We start from the raw sequence: 16,843 nt of genomic DNA, 5'->3' as shown, positions 1-16,843 counted from the left end.
TAGATCTAATTTCAAGCTACTGATTGAGATATAACATGCATCTGTAGCTGTATTTCCTGTCAAGTAATTCGATTTTTTAAGTCAAAATTTGGGATTTCCAAATTCCAAGGACGACCAAGATGCAAGGCCAAAATGGCTTCCAGAGCATGGATATTTGTGATCATGGATATCTCCATCAAAAATGAACATTTTTACAAGCTTTAAAATTCAATCGATAGAGGTTGTTGAGTCCTATCAGATGCATAAAAGACATTCTATTTAATATAAGTTCTTCATGCGCTATCGAGAAAAAAGCGAAAAATACAGCTAGAAAAAAAAATCTCTGATACTCTAGCATGTTGTAAAGCCTCACAAGAGGAGCTGTTGCCACTATTTTAAACGTTTGCAACTTGAGTTTTCGTCGAGATAAGTCTCTACAAAGTTGCCATTTTTACAGTGTGAAATTTGAGCTCAGGTTTGTACCAGCTGGGGTCACCACAGGTCCCCACATCCTAATTTATTAACATATAGTATTTAAGCAGTGAGCACACCTATTAGCTCCTTTCGACCATCATTGAATTCAAGCTTATAGGCATAGGAGCTAGCCCAATATGATTACTGACAAGTAAAAGATGCTCACAACGCTACAAAAAGTCCATTATGAAATGGAAGTTTGATAGTAACAGTAATTGATGGTCTAATGTGCGTGCCAGATGTTGAAAAATTTGGGTACACGCGATGTTTCATATTTGGGGAATACCTGGATAATGAGCTCGTCAAAAAAAAAAAAATGCTTGGGAATAATGGTGCTACAAGTTGCGTTGTATTTTTTCGAGGAAACAAAATAATAGCGCAAGATACTTGATATACTCGGATCAAAGTATTTATTTGCCATGAATATTAAGTATTTTCGTAATTTTTTCGATTCCTATAAAGTATATGGCTTTCAAAATCATGCTAGAAGTGTCACTGAATATAACCTTGTTCATATTAGATACAGATCTGACCTTTGTTTGTGTTGCAATATCCAGGTCATAATAACAATAGCCACGACATGTTCTTGATTTCAAAAATACGTATCAAATTAAAGCTTTCTTCGGCATCATACTTCATCCAGCAGTCGGATGGTTGTTGTGTGTTCATACGTTGCTAGTATGCTCGGGCAAAGAGGGGATGCCAAACTCCTCATATTGGATCGTTTTAGCTACTGCTAACTTTTTGGTGATATTACCAGACTTGGACGGGATGGTTACTTAACATGAAGATGCGAGATGGACTGGGATATTCAAGATACCATTGATACATATGCTATACAATTAATAACAAGAATATATTAAAAAACTATCGTTTAATTTACAAAGGAAATACTTTGTTGCAGCAAGAAGATATACATGAGCAACGTACATGATAATAGTCTAATTTGAAGCAACATATTCCCTTTTGAAACTGGGCTAAATATTTCAGATGACTGGAGTACTTGATTACCTAATTCATTATGTCTCTGTTACCTAACTAGGCACTGCTTGGTCAGGCTCTATTTAGGAAAATGACAGTTAGTTTAAGGAATCTTAGCAATATTATGTTTATTTTTGCTTCATCATCTCCGTCGTATTGTTCATGGTGTATTTGTCGATTTGAGCAAGGAGTAGTTGCCTTTTCTCCGAGCTCCTTTTCAAAATAGCAAGAGCTTGTTGATCATGTCCTCCAACATTGAATACGTAAAGCCATTTATGTGTATCTCTCTGTGTGTGTATGTGTTATGAAGAGGGAAAAAAAAAGATGGAGCAGCTGAGACATGCCCTACTTGTCTTTTACCAACAAGATTCATTGACGTCAATCTGTTTGTGTGTGCAAATGGCACTTGATAAATATCACTCATGTGTGTGTGTGTGTGTTTGAGCTATTTATTCTCTCGGTAATTGGCAGGATTTTTGTTGGTTCCACAGAATCAAATGAGATAGATTTGAGGTATCGAGCGATATTTGCTAAAGGTGAGAGCTCATCAACCTGGTATTTAAATATATACACACACATCATCTATCTCCATGATGACTGTGAGATGAGAATTCATATAAATACCTCTGATAGCGATTTAATTCACCTTTTTTTTTAACAACTCTTTCTCTTGTTGTTTTTACATTGCATAGCAAAATGACTGATGATGAAGTCGGAAAGCCATCTGCTGCTGCTACTGCTGCTCCCGCAACTGCAATCCAATTCTCGGATGCTCAACAACACATTATGAGATCCGATGGTGAATCTTCTGCTGATCTGAAAAGACGTTTGAAACGCACTCCTTCTTCAGCAAGCCATGCCATCATTGCATATAGAACTTTGTCTATCACTGTTTCGGAACATCAGGCCAAGAAAGCCAATCCCACAAAGAAATCAAAAAAGAATTTGGCAGAAGGTATGTACATGGACTGATGGGGTTGAGCGGAAGGTGGCATGAGATTAATACCCGATGCGATAGATCTATCAAATGCTTCCTATCACAAAATCCCCTTGTTGGAGTTGACGCAGCAATACAGAACCAACATTGAGCAAGGTCTGGATACAGCACAAGCAGTGAGTCGTGTTGCGGAATACGGTAAAAATGCCATCTCTCCTCCTCCCAGTAACTGGCTCAGGAAGTTCTTCAGTTATTTCTTTGGCGGTTTCTGTAGTTTGCTCTGGTTTGCTAGTATCATTTGTTATATTTCCTGGAAGCCCTTGGGTGAGCCCAATCCCTCTCCTCTTAATTTGGCTCTGGCTGTTATCCTCATGTTTGTCATCTTTTTGCAAGCCTTCTTTAATGCTTGGCAAGACTGGTCTACGAGTCGTGTCATGAACTCTATCAACAACATGTTACCTACACAGACCTTGGTGATGCGTGATGGCCAAATTATCACTATTGATGCCAGCCATCTGGTTCCTGGTGATGTGGTTCACGTCAAGATGGGTAACAAAATTCCTGCTGATCTACGTTTGGTGCAAGTGTCGGATGATCTCAAGTTTGATCGCTCTGTCTTGACGGGTGAGTCGGATGCTATTCCTGGTACTGTGGATGCTACAGACGATAATGTGTTAGAAAGCCATAATGTAGCCATGATGGGTACTCACTGTTTGAATGGATCGGCGGTTGGCGTGGTTGTCTCTATTGGTGATAACACATTAATGGGTAAAATCGCTCGCCTGTCTCTTTCTGATCCCAATACTCGCACCACGCTTCAAGTTGAGATTTTGCGATTTGTTGTTATCATTGCTGTGTTGTCTATCTCTGTGGGTGTCATCTGTATCGTCACCTGGGCAGCTTGGTTGAGAAGAGATTATCCTGACTTTCTCAGTCTGTCGAACGCTTTGATTGCTGTCATCAGTGTCATTGTTGCTTTTGTACCTGAGGGTATGCCTATTGCTGTCACTCTGTGCCTTACTCTGATCGCTCATCGTATGCAAAAGAACAATGTGCTGTGTAAAGTATTGACTACTGTGGAGACATTGGGTAGTGTCAACGTACTGTGTTCTGATAAAACCGGCACTTTGACTGAAAACAAGATGTTTGTCTCTGATGCGAGCATCGGCACTGAAGGCTATACTTCTACTACATGTAAAGAGGTCTACTCCTCCAACACCAAGGCCACGGGTGATATGATCCCTCAAATAAGACAGATCCAATTGACTTCAGCTCTTTGTAACGGTGCAAGCTTCGACGCGGCCACTTCCCACTTGGAAATCTCGAAACGTACTGTATTCGGTGATGCTACTGATTGTGCCATACTGCGTTTCGCTGAAAGCTTGGATCCTTCCAAGGCCACAGTAGAGTCCATTCGCTCTGATAACGAAAAAATCTTTGAAATCCCCTTCAACTCCAAGAACAAGTGGATGATGTCCATCTCTCGCCCTCTCAAAAAGTCCATGGCTGAGGCTCTCTCCACTGGTTCTACTCTGGTTTCTCAAGACGATTGGGTTCTGTTCTGCAAAGGCGCTCCTGATGTGATCCTGGGTAAATGCTCTGGTATCTTGCTTGCTGACGGCACAGAGGAGGCCTTGACTGATAAGCGTATTGAACTCTTGTTGAATTTGCAAACCAAATGGGCCAACGAAGGCAAGCGTGTATTGCTGCTGACTCGTCGTATTATCAAACCCCAAGAGACACCCGAGAACACTGTAGCCGGAACTTCAAGCTTTGCTTCATGGGCTGCTAGTATGAACACATCGCTTGTCATTATCGGCATGATTGCCATTGTAGACCCTCCTCGCCCTGAAAGCACCGAAACTGTTGGTATCTGTAGAAAGGCCGGCATCCGTTTCTTCATGGTCACTGGTGATTTCCCTATTACTGCTGCTGCTATTGCTCGTGAGATTGGTATCTTTACTACTGAGCATCCCCACACAGTACACGATTTGGATCCCACCAAGAATATCAGCGATGTTGTCAAATACGTCCCCAAAAAGTTCAATGTTGCTGCTCCTGCCACTGATCTTGAGAAATACGGCAATTCTGACTCTAACAGCACCATCAACCACAAGGGCTTGTCAGATGTAGTGGAGAATGGCGTCAGCAAATCACTTGTATTGTCTGGGAACGACATGATTACACTCAACGATGCTCAATGGGAACAAGTGTGCCAATACGAAGAGATTGTTTTTGCTCGTACGTCGCCTGACCAAAAGTTGCGCATCATCAAGGAATTCCAAAAACGAGAAAATGTAGTTGCCATGACCGGTGATGGTGTCAATGACGCTCCTTCTCTGAAGGCTGCCAATGTTGGTGTTGCCATGGGTGGTGGCTCTGATGTTGCTATTGAAGCTGCTGATATGATTCTGCTTGACAAGTTCTCTAGTATCGTAGCAGCCATTGAAAATGGTCGTTTGGTCTTTGATAACCTCAAAAAGGTCATTGTTTATTTGCTGCCTGCTGGTTCCTGGTCAGAATTATGGCCTGTGCTTGTCAACATCTTCCTGGGTTGTCCTCAAACCATGTCTTCTTTCCAGATGATTGTTATCTGTGTATTTACTGATTTGTGTCCCTCTATGGCTATTATGATGGAGAAGCCTGAAGCTGGTTTGTTGGATCGTCCTCCTCGCCGTCCTAAGAGCGATCGTTTGGTCAATGGCAAACTCTTGCTCCATGCTTATGGTTTTATTGGTTTGATGGAAATGCTCTCCTCTATGTTCCTCTTCTTCCTCTACTTGGGAATGAACGGTCTTGGTCCTAGCAAGGTTTTCCTGTCATTCTCTGACTTGACCAACCCAAACGGTTACATGGGCTTCACTGCTGCTGAGATCACCGACATGGTCAACACTGCTCAATCTATTTATTTTGTGAATCTAGTCATCTGTCAATGGGGCAATGTCCTCGCTACCAGAACTAGACGTCTCTCTATTGCTCAAGCCAATCCATTGTGGGGCCCTAATCAAAACTTGTATCTATTCGCTGCCATGGTTGGCTCTCTTGCTATTGCACTTATTGTTCTGTATGTCCCCGTCTTTAACGTTTATTTGGGCACTGCTCCCATCCCCACCAAGTTTTGGTTCATTCCATTTGGATGGGCTGCTTTCATTATTGCAATGGACGAAGGCAGAAAATTCTTTGCCCGCAAGTTCCCCAATAGCCTCTTTGGAAAGTTGGCTTGGTAGATATCCCCTAAATATTATATATTTTCTACGTATACTTATAAACTATATCCTTAATAAACTCTTTCTATCATACGATAATAAATTTATTGTTCTTTCACCCTATGAAGCCTCAAAAAGGAGAGAGTTTGATCTTACAAGTACTTTGGTAAACTGGTGCTATTAAATATAGAATGCAGGGAAAATGGCATGGCTAACAATAGTACTATTTAATTTACTGTCTGCTTTCTATATGCTTCAAAAGCATCTACTATTATTGTATTGCTTTCATCATTAAAAAGGGCATTGAGTTTGCAAGCTGATACCAACAGCGGCAAAGTTAATTCAAACTCAAAAAATTTGTTCTGCTCAAGATTGGTTCAATTTTGTCAGTTTTCGACTTGGTCGAATTATTTTTTGATATTCGACTATATAAATTGTGGTGATCATCCGATGCTGCCTAATACCTGTCCCTGGTGGTAGGGCGAAGTGGTAGAACTCCCGTATGCCAACGGAAGGATCCCCAGTTCAAATCCTGGTGAACGCAAGTTGTTTGGATTTTTTGACGTAGTACTGATGTCCTCGTTTGGTGTTTTTGTACTCTTATCCATGATCTATATTTTGACGATTTCCGCAAGACTGTACTGGCTCTAGGAGTCGCACCTTATTAGTAGTAGATTTCTTTCCCAACTTAGTTCAAAAATATCTTATTCCCCTTCTTTGCAGACATTGGGTCCACCAACAGTCTTTTCTATCCCTCAGTATGACATTTAAAGGACTTTAAATAAAACCTGGAGCTCGACTCCCCTACAAAAAAAAAAAAAAAAAAAAAAAAAAATGCTGCCTAATACATTCTTGGAGTTCTTTTCAAGGCGCTTCCAATGGTGTTAATTGTAATAGGTGTTTTGAATGAAATGATTGAGCAATTAGGTAAAATATAAAAAGAAGTTTCTGCCCAAAAAAGTCGAGATTTTACATATCAAAGTCCCACAAAGATAATTTCAGAAGTTACGTTGGAACGATAGAAACATTTTGATCTGATATATACCATAGTAAAAGTCTTCACTATCAAGGTGAAAAATGCGATCGTTTGATTTTTGGTGAAAGCCATGAGGGGTACCTCATGCTTTTTGGTCAATTTTTTGCCATGTTTTTTTGATCCCCAAAAAGTTGAGCAATAGTGTCAGCAAGTAACTGCCAGATGTGAGCAATTGTTTGGTGCTATTCTGATGGTCTAAAACGGCTTGTAACGCGAGAAAACACAGATCAAATATGCCCAAATTTTGCTATATTAGGCACAATATTGACTAGAAAAAGGTTATACTAGTGTGCTGCTTGCCTGTATATTGAGTGTCTACGTGTGTACGAATGCGGAACATCGCATAAAGGTCAGAAGGGCTCTGATGTGTCAGTGGAGGGCTAACATACAAGTAGCAATATTTTGATAATATGGGCAACGGCAATCAAATTAGCGCGAGCTACCGCTGCATATGAAGTTTTTCACCAAAGCGAAGCGAAGGTAGAGAGCCATCTGAAGAGTAGACACACTTGTATGTCAATAATTCCATTGTGTTTTTAGACCACATTAGGTAATATAGCTTGGAGCACTGCAAAATTTGAAGTATTTTGAGCTGGCATCAAGCGCGGATTAGCCAACTGCACACTTTTTTTTCCCCTCCTTCTTATAAGTATGTCTCTTGCAAGATCACCAAAAGACATTGAAAAAGACATTGCCAACATAGAGCATGCCCTACTGACTGCAAGTAAATGCCTATATTCAACATCTATTCCCTGCTCACATTTATTTCGTTTTTCAGGTGTCAGAAGTTCGCTCTTCACTCAAACACTTTACAGATATAGTTCGAGCAGAACAGAAAGGACCCAACTTTGTACAATCATTCTCTGACAGACTCAAGTGCGTGAAACGTGATTTGAATACATTATCTGCCGAGGGCGAGAATCTCAAAGGTTGGTTGATTGTGGAACGAATGACTGAAAGCCACTTCTAATGATTCCGTACTGTAGGTGCTCTGGAACACGCACAAATTGCAGCCAACGAAAACAAGTTCAATTGGGAGCTGATAAAAAGGTAGAATGAGGCATTTGCTATATCAATTCAGCTTGCTAAACATCACTCTCATGATAGCGAGGCAGAAAAAGAAGCGGCAGAAGAAGAAATTAGATATAGAGAGGAGGAAGCTAATTCAGGGAAAGCAAAAGAGCTGGGGTCCATAGTAAAAGCAAGTGCACATCATGCGTACAAGTAAGCTTTCAGACGAGAGAAAGATGAGGCGTGGATCTAGCTGATGGTTTTTGGAATAGAGAGCTGTCTTCAGTAGTGCTTGAAAGAAAATCCACTTTGACACCATCAGAGTAAGCATCTCAATCACTAAAGAATTACCGCTCACAGCGCATATAGACCTCTCTTCTTCACAAAAAACATACATGAATGGCTAACAGAGAAAAAAACCGATAATGCTGATCTGTTCGTTAATTTCATCAAGGAGGAGCAACAGACACTGAGTGGATCAACATGCCGAATTCAGGTACATTTCAATTCAAGTAAATACAATGCAAAGGGGGGAGAGGCTAATGGCAGAATAGATATACGCACGCAAGGCTTTAGTGGCAGATTTGGAACTGGAATACGAACGAGGATCGGATACGCTCGTGATTCATCAATACGACATTAAGAGTGTGAAGGAAGAGGTGGGTAAATGATAGCGCTAGGACTACACAATGTCTCATGCCATACTTTTTTAGAAACAATCATGGCAGGATTCTCAGTACCTGGTGTTTCAAAAGATGAATCTGTTGGCCACTACAGCATTTGAGGACATGCTGGTCTTTTTTGCTAGAGAAGCATTGTATAATATATTAGTAAGTAGTGTGTTATCGCGTTTGGAGAAGCGATTCTTATTGAGCAACGTAGAACTGGTTTGCAAGCTATCATGATCTGTTTGTTTCACCATGCCAACGTTGTCATAAGCTGCTCCAATTCGATTCGCCACAATACAGATACTTGCCGCCCATGGTGAGAACATGGGCAAAGAAGCAACCTATACATCAAAACGAAGATGTGCCAATGGCACAAAGCACAGGTGTTCCATATCACATGCGATGCTACACGGAATACAGGAACAATCATGCCATGTAGATTGAGCAGTTAGTTTTGGACACAGTGAATTGCAAATCATACCATTTGAAACGAATATTCTCGATGATCCATGTGCCAATAAAAGAAAATCATACACTGTATGGAAAATGGCCTGTGTTGATCTGATGAATAACAGGTACGATTCTTATTATGCCTGATATTAAACGACTGCTTTCAAGGACTGCATTTCTTGATCCCAAAGAGAGCGCATTTTTTTTTAAAAATGGAAAAAATCCTTGAATCTTTAATTTCTTCATTGATCCCATATACTACAAACTCATCATGCCACATAAGAGAGCAAAAGCCAGTGTCCGCAAAGCTAGACAGCAAGAGTAAGTTGACTTGCAGTGCTCTATTCTAAAGGCCCATCGCATTGATTTCGAATGTTTGATAGAAAGGATATGCCAGTTGCCAAGGATGATGCTACATCCGAAGATACTCCTAAAGGATTCTCTCGTTTATTGAGATTCAAAGAAATGGCCATCAAACGACAAGTTGAAAAGAAAGAAACCAAGAAGAATGTTGAAGCTCTTGCAACTGTAAGTGTCTAGTCAAATTACGAGGAATATTGTGATTTTAAACGAAATTACGTAGAAAAAGAACATCCATATTCAACCCGGTGAGAGAATGAAAGATTTTGTTCAAAGAGTAGAGAGCGAATTTCAGAGCGAAATGATCACAGTGCAAAAGAAATCCAAGCCAGTGAGTGACAGAAAAAAGCGAAATCAAGAGACTCGAAAGCAAAAGAAGATGGCCAAATTACAAAAGGAATTGGATATGTACGGTGGTCGAGATTTTGACGACTTGAAGGACAATGTTAAATTTGGTGAGGTAGCAGATGCACCACCTGTTTTAAATAAAATACCCAAGGCACGCGGGCGTGGCAAAGAGGTAAATAGGGTTGGAAGACATGTAGACAAACCAGAGTCACTGAATATGTACTTAGATGCTCGAACAAAAGAACAAGAAGGCCATTGCTTCGTCGACTACTACTACAACACCGAATACAGCAGAAAAGAAGGAGACTGGATACGAGTCAGAGGAAGATGAGAATATGAAGGCGCTCAAGGCATCTCACAAGAGAAAGATACAAAATATGAGTGCTGCTGCTCGTATTCAATTGGACAATGAGAGAGAAAAGGTCATTGAAGCCTATCGAGCAAAGAAGGCTAAGAGGATGAATGATTCTGGATTTTAATGAGTAAAAGTATGTAAATAAACTGAAATCTGGTCCACACATGAATTTCTTTTGTATACATAAGAGTTTGGATTACATTGAATTGCTGTTTGTATCATTACACACGCCACACATTATGCGTCTCTGTAGTCTTGCTTTTATTGCCGTAGTTGCATTGGAATCAATTCAAGCTGCTCTTGCTGTGAATGCACTTTCCAACATGGCTGTTGATCCCAATGAATGAGAGTGGTACTGGCGCTAGTCGTATTGTTCAAAAGATGCAATCCTTCCACAACAAGAAGGGCGGAGAGAAGGATGATGATAAGGACGATGATGATGAAGGTGATGAAGACCACAAGCACGGTGGCAAGAACAAAGGAGGCAAGAAGCCTATTTGAATTGTGCACACTATCACCACCAGTAAGCTTCCTGTTGCCACAGTAACATGTGCCACTAGTAGCACAGTAACTCATCTTTCCATCGAAACCTTTACCATGTAAGTTTGTCTGATATCAGAATTACTATACACAAATATAGTGAGGTGACCACCACCATTTCAAGAAGCAGATTACTAGATCTTTCTTTCTTAACAATTGCATAAATCTCTAAATATACCAACAAACATTGCTTTCATTGCTGTTTATTTATCGCTTTAAAAAGCCGTTGATCATCCGAGTTATCAACGGATCAGGTCCGGAACCACAATATAAAGGTGTTGCAGACATATCCGTCAACAAGAACTTGCTTACTTATCTTTACCATCAATCTAGGCATCAAGTGCGTATGTATCACAATGGTAGCACCAGCTCTACTGTAGTCTGTAACAAATATTCCAAAATGTACATGCTCAATGCCACTTACTATTCAAGAGCTCTTGTGACCATTAGTAAGTGAGGCTTGATTAATAAGCTTCGAATAGATACATATATACAAACAAGAAACTATACCATGAGAGAGTGCAGCTGATAGCTCCAACTTGATTAATCGAGCAGTTAAGCCGTTTTTGACATGTATGTTTCTTCTTTGATTCAAACTCATTTAATCCAACACACCATACAGCAGTGGTCTTCTTTAATTAATTAAACATGTAAAGATTACACAAGCAACACAAAAGGGAAAATCAGGCACTTGATTAATATGTACAGAAAGCTTAAATTTTTATTTACAAGATACAGTATGTCTAATTGGCAAAATCGTAGGAGGGTAAGCCATCATTATCATCAATCACTGAAGGTGGTGAGAGAACAACCGAGTAATAGGAAGGCAAACCACTGCTATGACAGACGGTATCAATGGTGCGCTGTGGTTGCTGCAATTGAGGTTGGTAGCCAAAATAATCATCCGTTCTCTCGGTATGACTTTGATGTGGTGGTGGTGGTGGTGTGATTGGGTATGCATCGTCCGTGGGTGAGTGAGGTGAATTAGCATCCAGATAGGGCAAGGGAGAATACGGCGCTGATCTCCAGGCATTTTCATACGTAGGCAATTCGTTCTCTTCCTGTGCTTGCTCGATTCTTTGGGCTACGATATCGACGGGTATAGTTGCGCGCAATTCAGAGAGTTCACCACGGCCGTTGATCAGGGACATTGTAAATTTCAGCTTGTGCTCGATTCGAAAGAACTGGTTGTGTGTATCACATTGTATCGAATCAAAAGAGTGTGGCACTGTCATGACTACTGATTTGTTCCAGTGTAACCCTTCGGAAGGAAAAGACTCATCTCTAAAGAAGCGGACGATTCGCGATTCTGTTTGCGTGTTGCTATCTGTGGCACCTAGCACAAGGGTTGTGTACTCCTTGAGAAAGTACGACAAGTAGCGCACATGGAGTCTATCAGAGTTGGGCTTGGGCCTGAGTGAAAAGTCAATTGGGATCTGCTCTCCTCGGCTGAAAATCTTCTTGGGTACTGTGATTTGATAGTCAATCTTGTTGGCCCATTCATTTGAGATTTGCATGGGTAGATTCGACATGTGGTAAGGTGGTATACAATGGCGGACGACACGAAGCGTTTGGCGGTCAATCAAGTTGGGCGAGAATGCTGGTCGGTCTACAGTTGCCTTCAGTTTGTATAACACAGAGCCGTACGAATGGGAATCAATGGATTCAGGCAGATTGCCAGGGAAGATGTATTCAAACGAGTACTTGTAGACGTTGGGAGTGAGCACATGCAGCTTCTTTTGGCTTGATAAGAAGCTCCAGTCGTGGTCCAATACAGTAAACTCCTTCTTGTGCTGATGGTTGCGCTCATTCCAGACCAATTTTATTTTACCTGACAGATTCAGAGTGATTGATCTGACCTTGATGGCTTCCTTGACATTCAACAAGAGACATCCCCGTAGAACGCAGCCGACAGACTCTTCTGGACTTCCTTGCAGTGTTAGTGTAGTGTTCTCTACATGTATTTTGAATTGATGAGACATGTGTATTTGTAATCAAATGAAAAAAAAAATAGACAAAAAAAAAGAGGGATATTCCTTTGGCCATTTTTATATGTCATGCGGAATCCAGACAATGAGTAAAAATTTTAAATCTTTTTTTAGAAAGTCTAGTTCAACTGTGAGTGATCCACTCCTAATGAACATTGTGCTACTCAGCATAAAGCCGCCCGTTAAATGCTCGCTCGCACTGACATGTTTTTCCATGGTGTGCCTGGATTGCCCGCAATATGAAAATTTTTAAATTAAAATGCACTAAACCTTGCCATTTGGACCTAAATGCGAGATGCGATCGAGGCATCATTGATAAGATAGCTAAAAGATTTTTATTTATTTATCCAGTTGCTATTTTATGCCAAGTGCACATGTACGGCATTTTCCTATCTCAACATCATGTCATGATGATGAACGCTTCTCTGCTGTAAGCTATTTCCTACCCGTTGGATGTCAATGCAAGTTGGAGTTGAACTACAAAAATATAATGACCCCAGAATCTTGGGTATAATGATTCGACATGATTATGCAGTTGCATCCATGCCGAAATGTCATGATGAAATTAATGTCTCCCATCAAGTGTCTCGACCTATTCTGATAGGAGTAGCGTAAATATATATATTTTATAAAAAAAAGACACCTGGGCATATTGCACATCTTACAGAAAGACTTGTATCGACTTTCTCAAAGTATGTTGCACTTGATTAAGGTTAAAGAAAATCCTCGAGTGGTTGCATTTGTGGGATGCCATTTCTCAATATGCCATTGTAGATGTCTATCATTACAGAAAATGGAAATCCATTGAAAAATCGCCAATAGAGCGTGAACCTTATTGCCAGTACCAGGTTGCTATAGCAAAGAAAATGCACAGCTGCTTACAAAATGGAAACGTCCAGATGGAAACTGAGCATTGCTGCATATCCCTGAGCTCCCCCCCCCCCCTCTCCTTAGTCATCGTTACGCAATACTTGATTCTGATTGGTTGAATATTTCGTTATTCAACCCACAAACTTGCTATTATTACGCTACTAGGTTGATAAATCGAAAAAAAAAAGAAAAAAAAAAAACATTTTTTTTAACCAGTCTATAATTTACCCTCGCTTCTATTCTGCTTCTTTCCCTAAAACCTTTTTTTCAACAAAAAAAGAAACCCCTAGATTAGACTTTCAATTCATTTCAACAATGGAGGAAACTAATTTGAGAAACAGGAAACTTAAAACTTGTTCAGCTGAAGCTGTAAATGCGACCACTGCTTCAACTGGCATCAAATCAACGGACATCCATAATGCAAAAGATGATAGTCATTCCAAAGGCAAAACTCCAGACGGCACAGGTTTGTATCTACTAGGCAGCAATGACCTGAAAGGGGGGGAGGGAGATGATCTAATAAGCAAGTGTGGCATTAGTGTTTCGTGTACCTGTCACCAGAGAAATGGTGCAGTCTTTGATGGATCCCAAGGAACCCAAGAGTCTATTTGACATTTTGACGTTGGCCACGCTCTTTTTTGAAATTGCGTTGCTTTTCCTTCTTCCTCGCAAGGTATCTCAATATCTGTTCTTGGGCTTATTCTTGTTCTGGAGACTGGCCTACAATGTTGGATTGGGCATCTTGCTCAAATACCAAAGTGACAAACGAGGTCTTGTCAAATTGGCCAAAAAGTACCATCTCTTTGAAAACCCTCGCTCGAGAAAATGGCTCAAGACGCAGCTGTCCATGAAAATGCACCAGGATTACGACTTTGATTCCAGTCCTATCGAGTACAATACATGGCTCTTGTTTCGCCAATTGGTGGATCTGATCTTGATGAACGATTTTGGCTCCTATGTTTGCTTTGCTATTGCTTGGTTCAACACAAACCCTCAGTCATCCTTCTTCATGGATGAGCAATTGCGCTGGATTGGCGGTATCTTTTTGATTGTGTTTAATATTTGGGTTAAGCTGGATGCACAACGCGTTGTCAAGGATTTCGCTTGGTACTGGGGCGACTTTTTCTTCTTGATCGAGCAGTCATTGACTTTTGATGGCGTGTTTGAAATGGCTCCTCATCCCATGTACTCTGTTGGCTATGTTGGCTATTACGGCATTTCCTTGATCTGCGCAAGCTACACTGTTTTATTTGTCAGCATTATAGCACATGTGTTGCAGATGGCTTTCCTGGTCCTTGTAGAAACACCACGTTAGTATACTTGAAAACACACGCTTTTGATCAACAGGCACACTTACACTGACTGCATGTATAGACATTGAAAAGACGTATAATCCTCCTGCAGCACCCAAACGTCAACCTGTTGTCAGTGAATCTCTCGATGATGATGCTACCAATTTGATCAAGTCAGCTCTATCAACAAGCCACTACAACAACTACTTTCGTCGAGATTTGATAGTTTTCAAAAACTTTGACTTGTGTCAATCAAGTGATCTAGCATCTGGTCTAGTCATGGTCTACGCTGCTGTTACACCATTTCTTGTGCAAGGCAAGTGGGGTACAATATATGCAGTGTTACAAGCGATATTCTGGAGATTGTTCCATTCAGCTGGACTGGGCTGGCTCTTGTATGTTCAATCTAAAAACAAGTTTTTCACGAGACACTTTGTTAAATGGGGTGGAGGAGTAGATGAAGCATTTCAAAACTGGAAAAGGTAAGCAAAGCAGCTACAGAGAAAAGAAAAAAGCGCGGTGAGAGTAACTGCTCAGGATAGTATCTATAATCTGTCATCTTGCATGACTTATGTCTCGTTCCTCACACTCTGTCTTAAGTTATACTCGCTGCCAAACGACTGGACATACGGTATTACATTGCTGCGACATACCTTGGGCCTGGTAAGCGTATAGGTTTCAATCGACAATCTATGATATGTATTCACTGTTGCTGTCTGTAGGCATTTGTTTGCTTGCACATTTGGACATCTGTCTCTACTTATGAGGTTTTGGGCGATTTTGGCTGGTTCTATGGTGATTTCTTCATGGATGGTCATCCCACTCGCCTCTTATACACTGGCATCTACCGCTTTCTCAATAACCCAGAGAAGATCATGGGCCATGCTGCGTTTTGGGGCTTCAGTTTGATTACATACAACCATTATACCTTTGGATTAGCCCTGTTCTCGCAAATTGCTAATGTACTCTTCCTTCAATTTGTTGAACGCCCTCACATGCAAAAGCTCTACGGTGACGAAATCCGTACTGAAGCTGGCTTGACGAAGACTCTGCGACACGCTGCTCGAACAATCCCCAAGAATCTCCCAGTCAGTGTACAGCAAGAAATCGCAAAGCTTGTCCTTGAGCAAGCACCTCATGTTGGCTTAGACGGTGCAATCAAAGAGACCATTGCCAAGGTAGAAAAAGTATTCACTGAAAAAAACAGTATAGTCGACAAGAAACCGCATCTATTCTTATCATCTTCCAGCGATGATGAATCGGTAGAAGGCAACACTAACGGTGCTTACGGCTTGACTTTATCACATTTCAGATCGAGTAACAGTGACGCAGCAAACAACAGTTTCACCATTGGCGAGCGCATCAAGGTTGACTGGGTCGCGCCTGATTATCATGGACCCAAGGATTGGATTGGTATTTACCGCCTCACAGCAAACCCTAGCAAGAAATCGACCTCTATAAGCTCTCATGGTAAATGGCATTGGACAAACGTAGAATACAAGCAAGAAGGCGACGAGAGAGTAGCTGTTTTTCCTCCTGATACACCCCTCAAGACAAGTGGATCAGTCGTGTTCAGTGGGACCAAGTTGCCATGGCGTGAAGGTACCTTTGAGATGCGCTACCATCATCATGGCAAACACAAGGTGATGGCAAGAAGTATACCATTTGAAATCCTTGCACCACCCATGCCTGATCGAGATGATCAAGATGCTATTGAAGTGCTGCTCTTGAGACTTGTGCAAAACGTATTGGATAATGATCCTGTCAAGATGCCCATGTCGCCTATTGATGACTATACATATTTGAATGAGCAAACAGCAAAGAAGGTTGCGCATGCAATCAAACTGGTGTTTGGTGTTGAATTTGCTTGGGAAGTGATTGTTGCTGACACCCGTGTCAGCCGATTATCCAAAAGGGTAAGTAAATATGATGAATTGTACGTACAGCGTATACCCACTCTTTGTAATTGTAGATACAGCACGCTTTGAACGCTCTGTCTCCTTTTTCAAATCAACAACAGCAGCAAATAAGAAAAAGATCCTCTGCCGCCTCGTTTTCTTCCATGACATCGTTGTCGACATCTCCCTCAAGCAACCACTTGGAGAATAGCATGCATCCTATTGCAATCGCTATGCAGCAAAGCTCTCGATTCGTTGATGATGCTTATGATATCCATGAAAGCCACTCTACAAAGAATGCAGCTGGAACTTCCCCAATGAAGCAATCCCCTCTGCATTCCATGTATTTAAGCTAGAATAGACGTTTTTACCTCTACAATAAACTTAACGTGTATTAGGTATAATGATTCTATAAAATTTGAATGGGCACGCAGACAGCGTAGTACAGCA

The 16,843-nt window shown here is 41.0% G+C and overlaps 5 protein-coding genes across 5 annotated transcripts; 4 read left to right on the top strand and 1 right to left on the bottom strand.

Moving 5' to 3' along the window:
* Positions 1 to 2,130: 2,130 nt before the first annotated feature.
* ATC70_013380 (uncharacterized protein) lies at positions 2,131 to 5,598 on the top strand (the record flags this gene model as incomplete). The annotated part of the gene is made up of 2 exons (XM_064832544.1): positions 2,131 to 2,389; positions 2,453 to 5,598. 2 exons carry the CDS (start codon positions 2,131 to 2,133, stop codon positions 5,596 to 5,598), a joined length of 3,405 nt encoding a protein of 1,134 aa, XP_064678803.1.
* A 1,666-nt stretch (positions 5,599 to 7,264) lies between these two features.
* ATC70_013379 (uncharacterized protein) lies at positions 7,265 to 8,731 on the top strand (the record flags this gene model as incomplete). The annotated part of the gene is made up of 9 exons (XM_064832543.1): positions 7,265 to 7,333; positions 7,392 to 7,542; positions 7,600 to 7,663; positions 7,721 to 7,837; positions 7,897 to 7,947; positions 7,994 to 8,120; positions 8,179 to 8,283; positions 8,338 to 8,454; positions 8,507 to 8,731. The coding sequence occupies 9 exons, from the start codon at positions 7,265 to 7,267 to the stop codon at positions 8,729 to 8,731; spliced, it is 1,026 nt and encodes a 341-aa protein (XP_064678802.1).
* Positions 8,732 to 9,013: 282 nt separating this feature from the next.
* On the top strand, positions 9,014 to 9,929 carry ATC70_013378 (uncharacterized protein; the record flags this gene model as incomplete). Its single annotated transcript, XM_064832542.1, has 4 exons — positions 9,014 to 9,063; positions 9,126 to 9,270; positions 9,326 to 9,622; positions 9,678 to 9,929. 4 exons carry the CDS (start codon positions 9,014 to 9,016, stop codon positions 9,927 to 9,929), a joined length of 744 nt encoding a protein of 247 aa, XP_064678801.1.
* Positions 9,930 to 11,088: 1,159 nt separating this feature from the next.
* Positions 11,089 to 12,327, bottom strand: ATC70_013377 (uncharacterized protein; the record flags this gene model as incomplete). The annotated part of the gene is made up of 1 exon (XM_064832541.1): positions 11,089 to 12,327. One exon carries the CDS (start codon positions 12,325 to 12,327, stop codon positions 11,089 to 11,091), a length of 1,239 nt encoding a protein of 412 aa, XP_064678800.1.
* Positions 12,328 to 13,518: 1,191 nt separating this feature from the next.
* Positions 13,519 to 16,749, top strand: ATC70_013376 (uncharacterized protein; the record flags this gene model as incomplete). The annotated part of the gene is made up of 6 exons (XM_064832540.1): positions 13,519 to 13,669; positions 13,743 to 14,513; positions 14,578 to 14,977; positions 15,038 to 15,158; positions 15,218 to 16,411; positions 16,468 to 16,749. The coding sequence occupies 6 exons, from the start codon at positions 13,519 to 13,521 to the stop codon at positions 16,747 to 16,749; spliced, it is 2,919 nt and encodes a 972-aa protein (XP_064678799.1).
* Between the last annotated feature and the right edge of the window lie 94 nt (positions 16,750 to 16,843).

This window comes from Mucor velutinosus (assembly GCF_035048745.1).
Source record: "Mucor velutinosus strain NIH1002 chromosome Unknown tig00001575, whole genome shotgun sequence".
NCBI lineage: Eukaryota > Fungi > Mucoromycota > Mucoromycetes > Mucorales > Mucoraceae > Mucor > Mucor velutinosus.
This window is presented reverse-complemented; position numbering and strand designations above follow the sequence as displayed.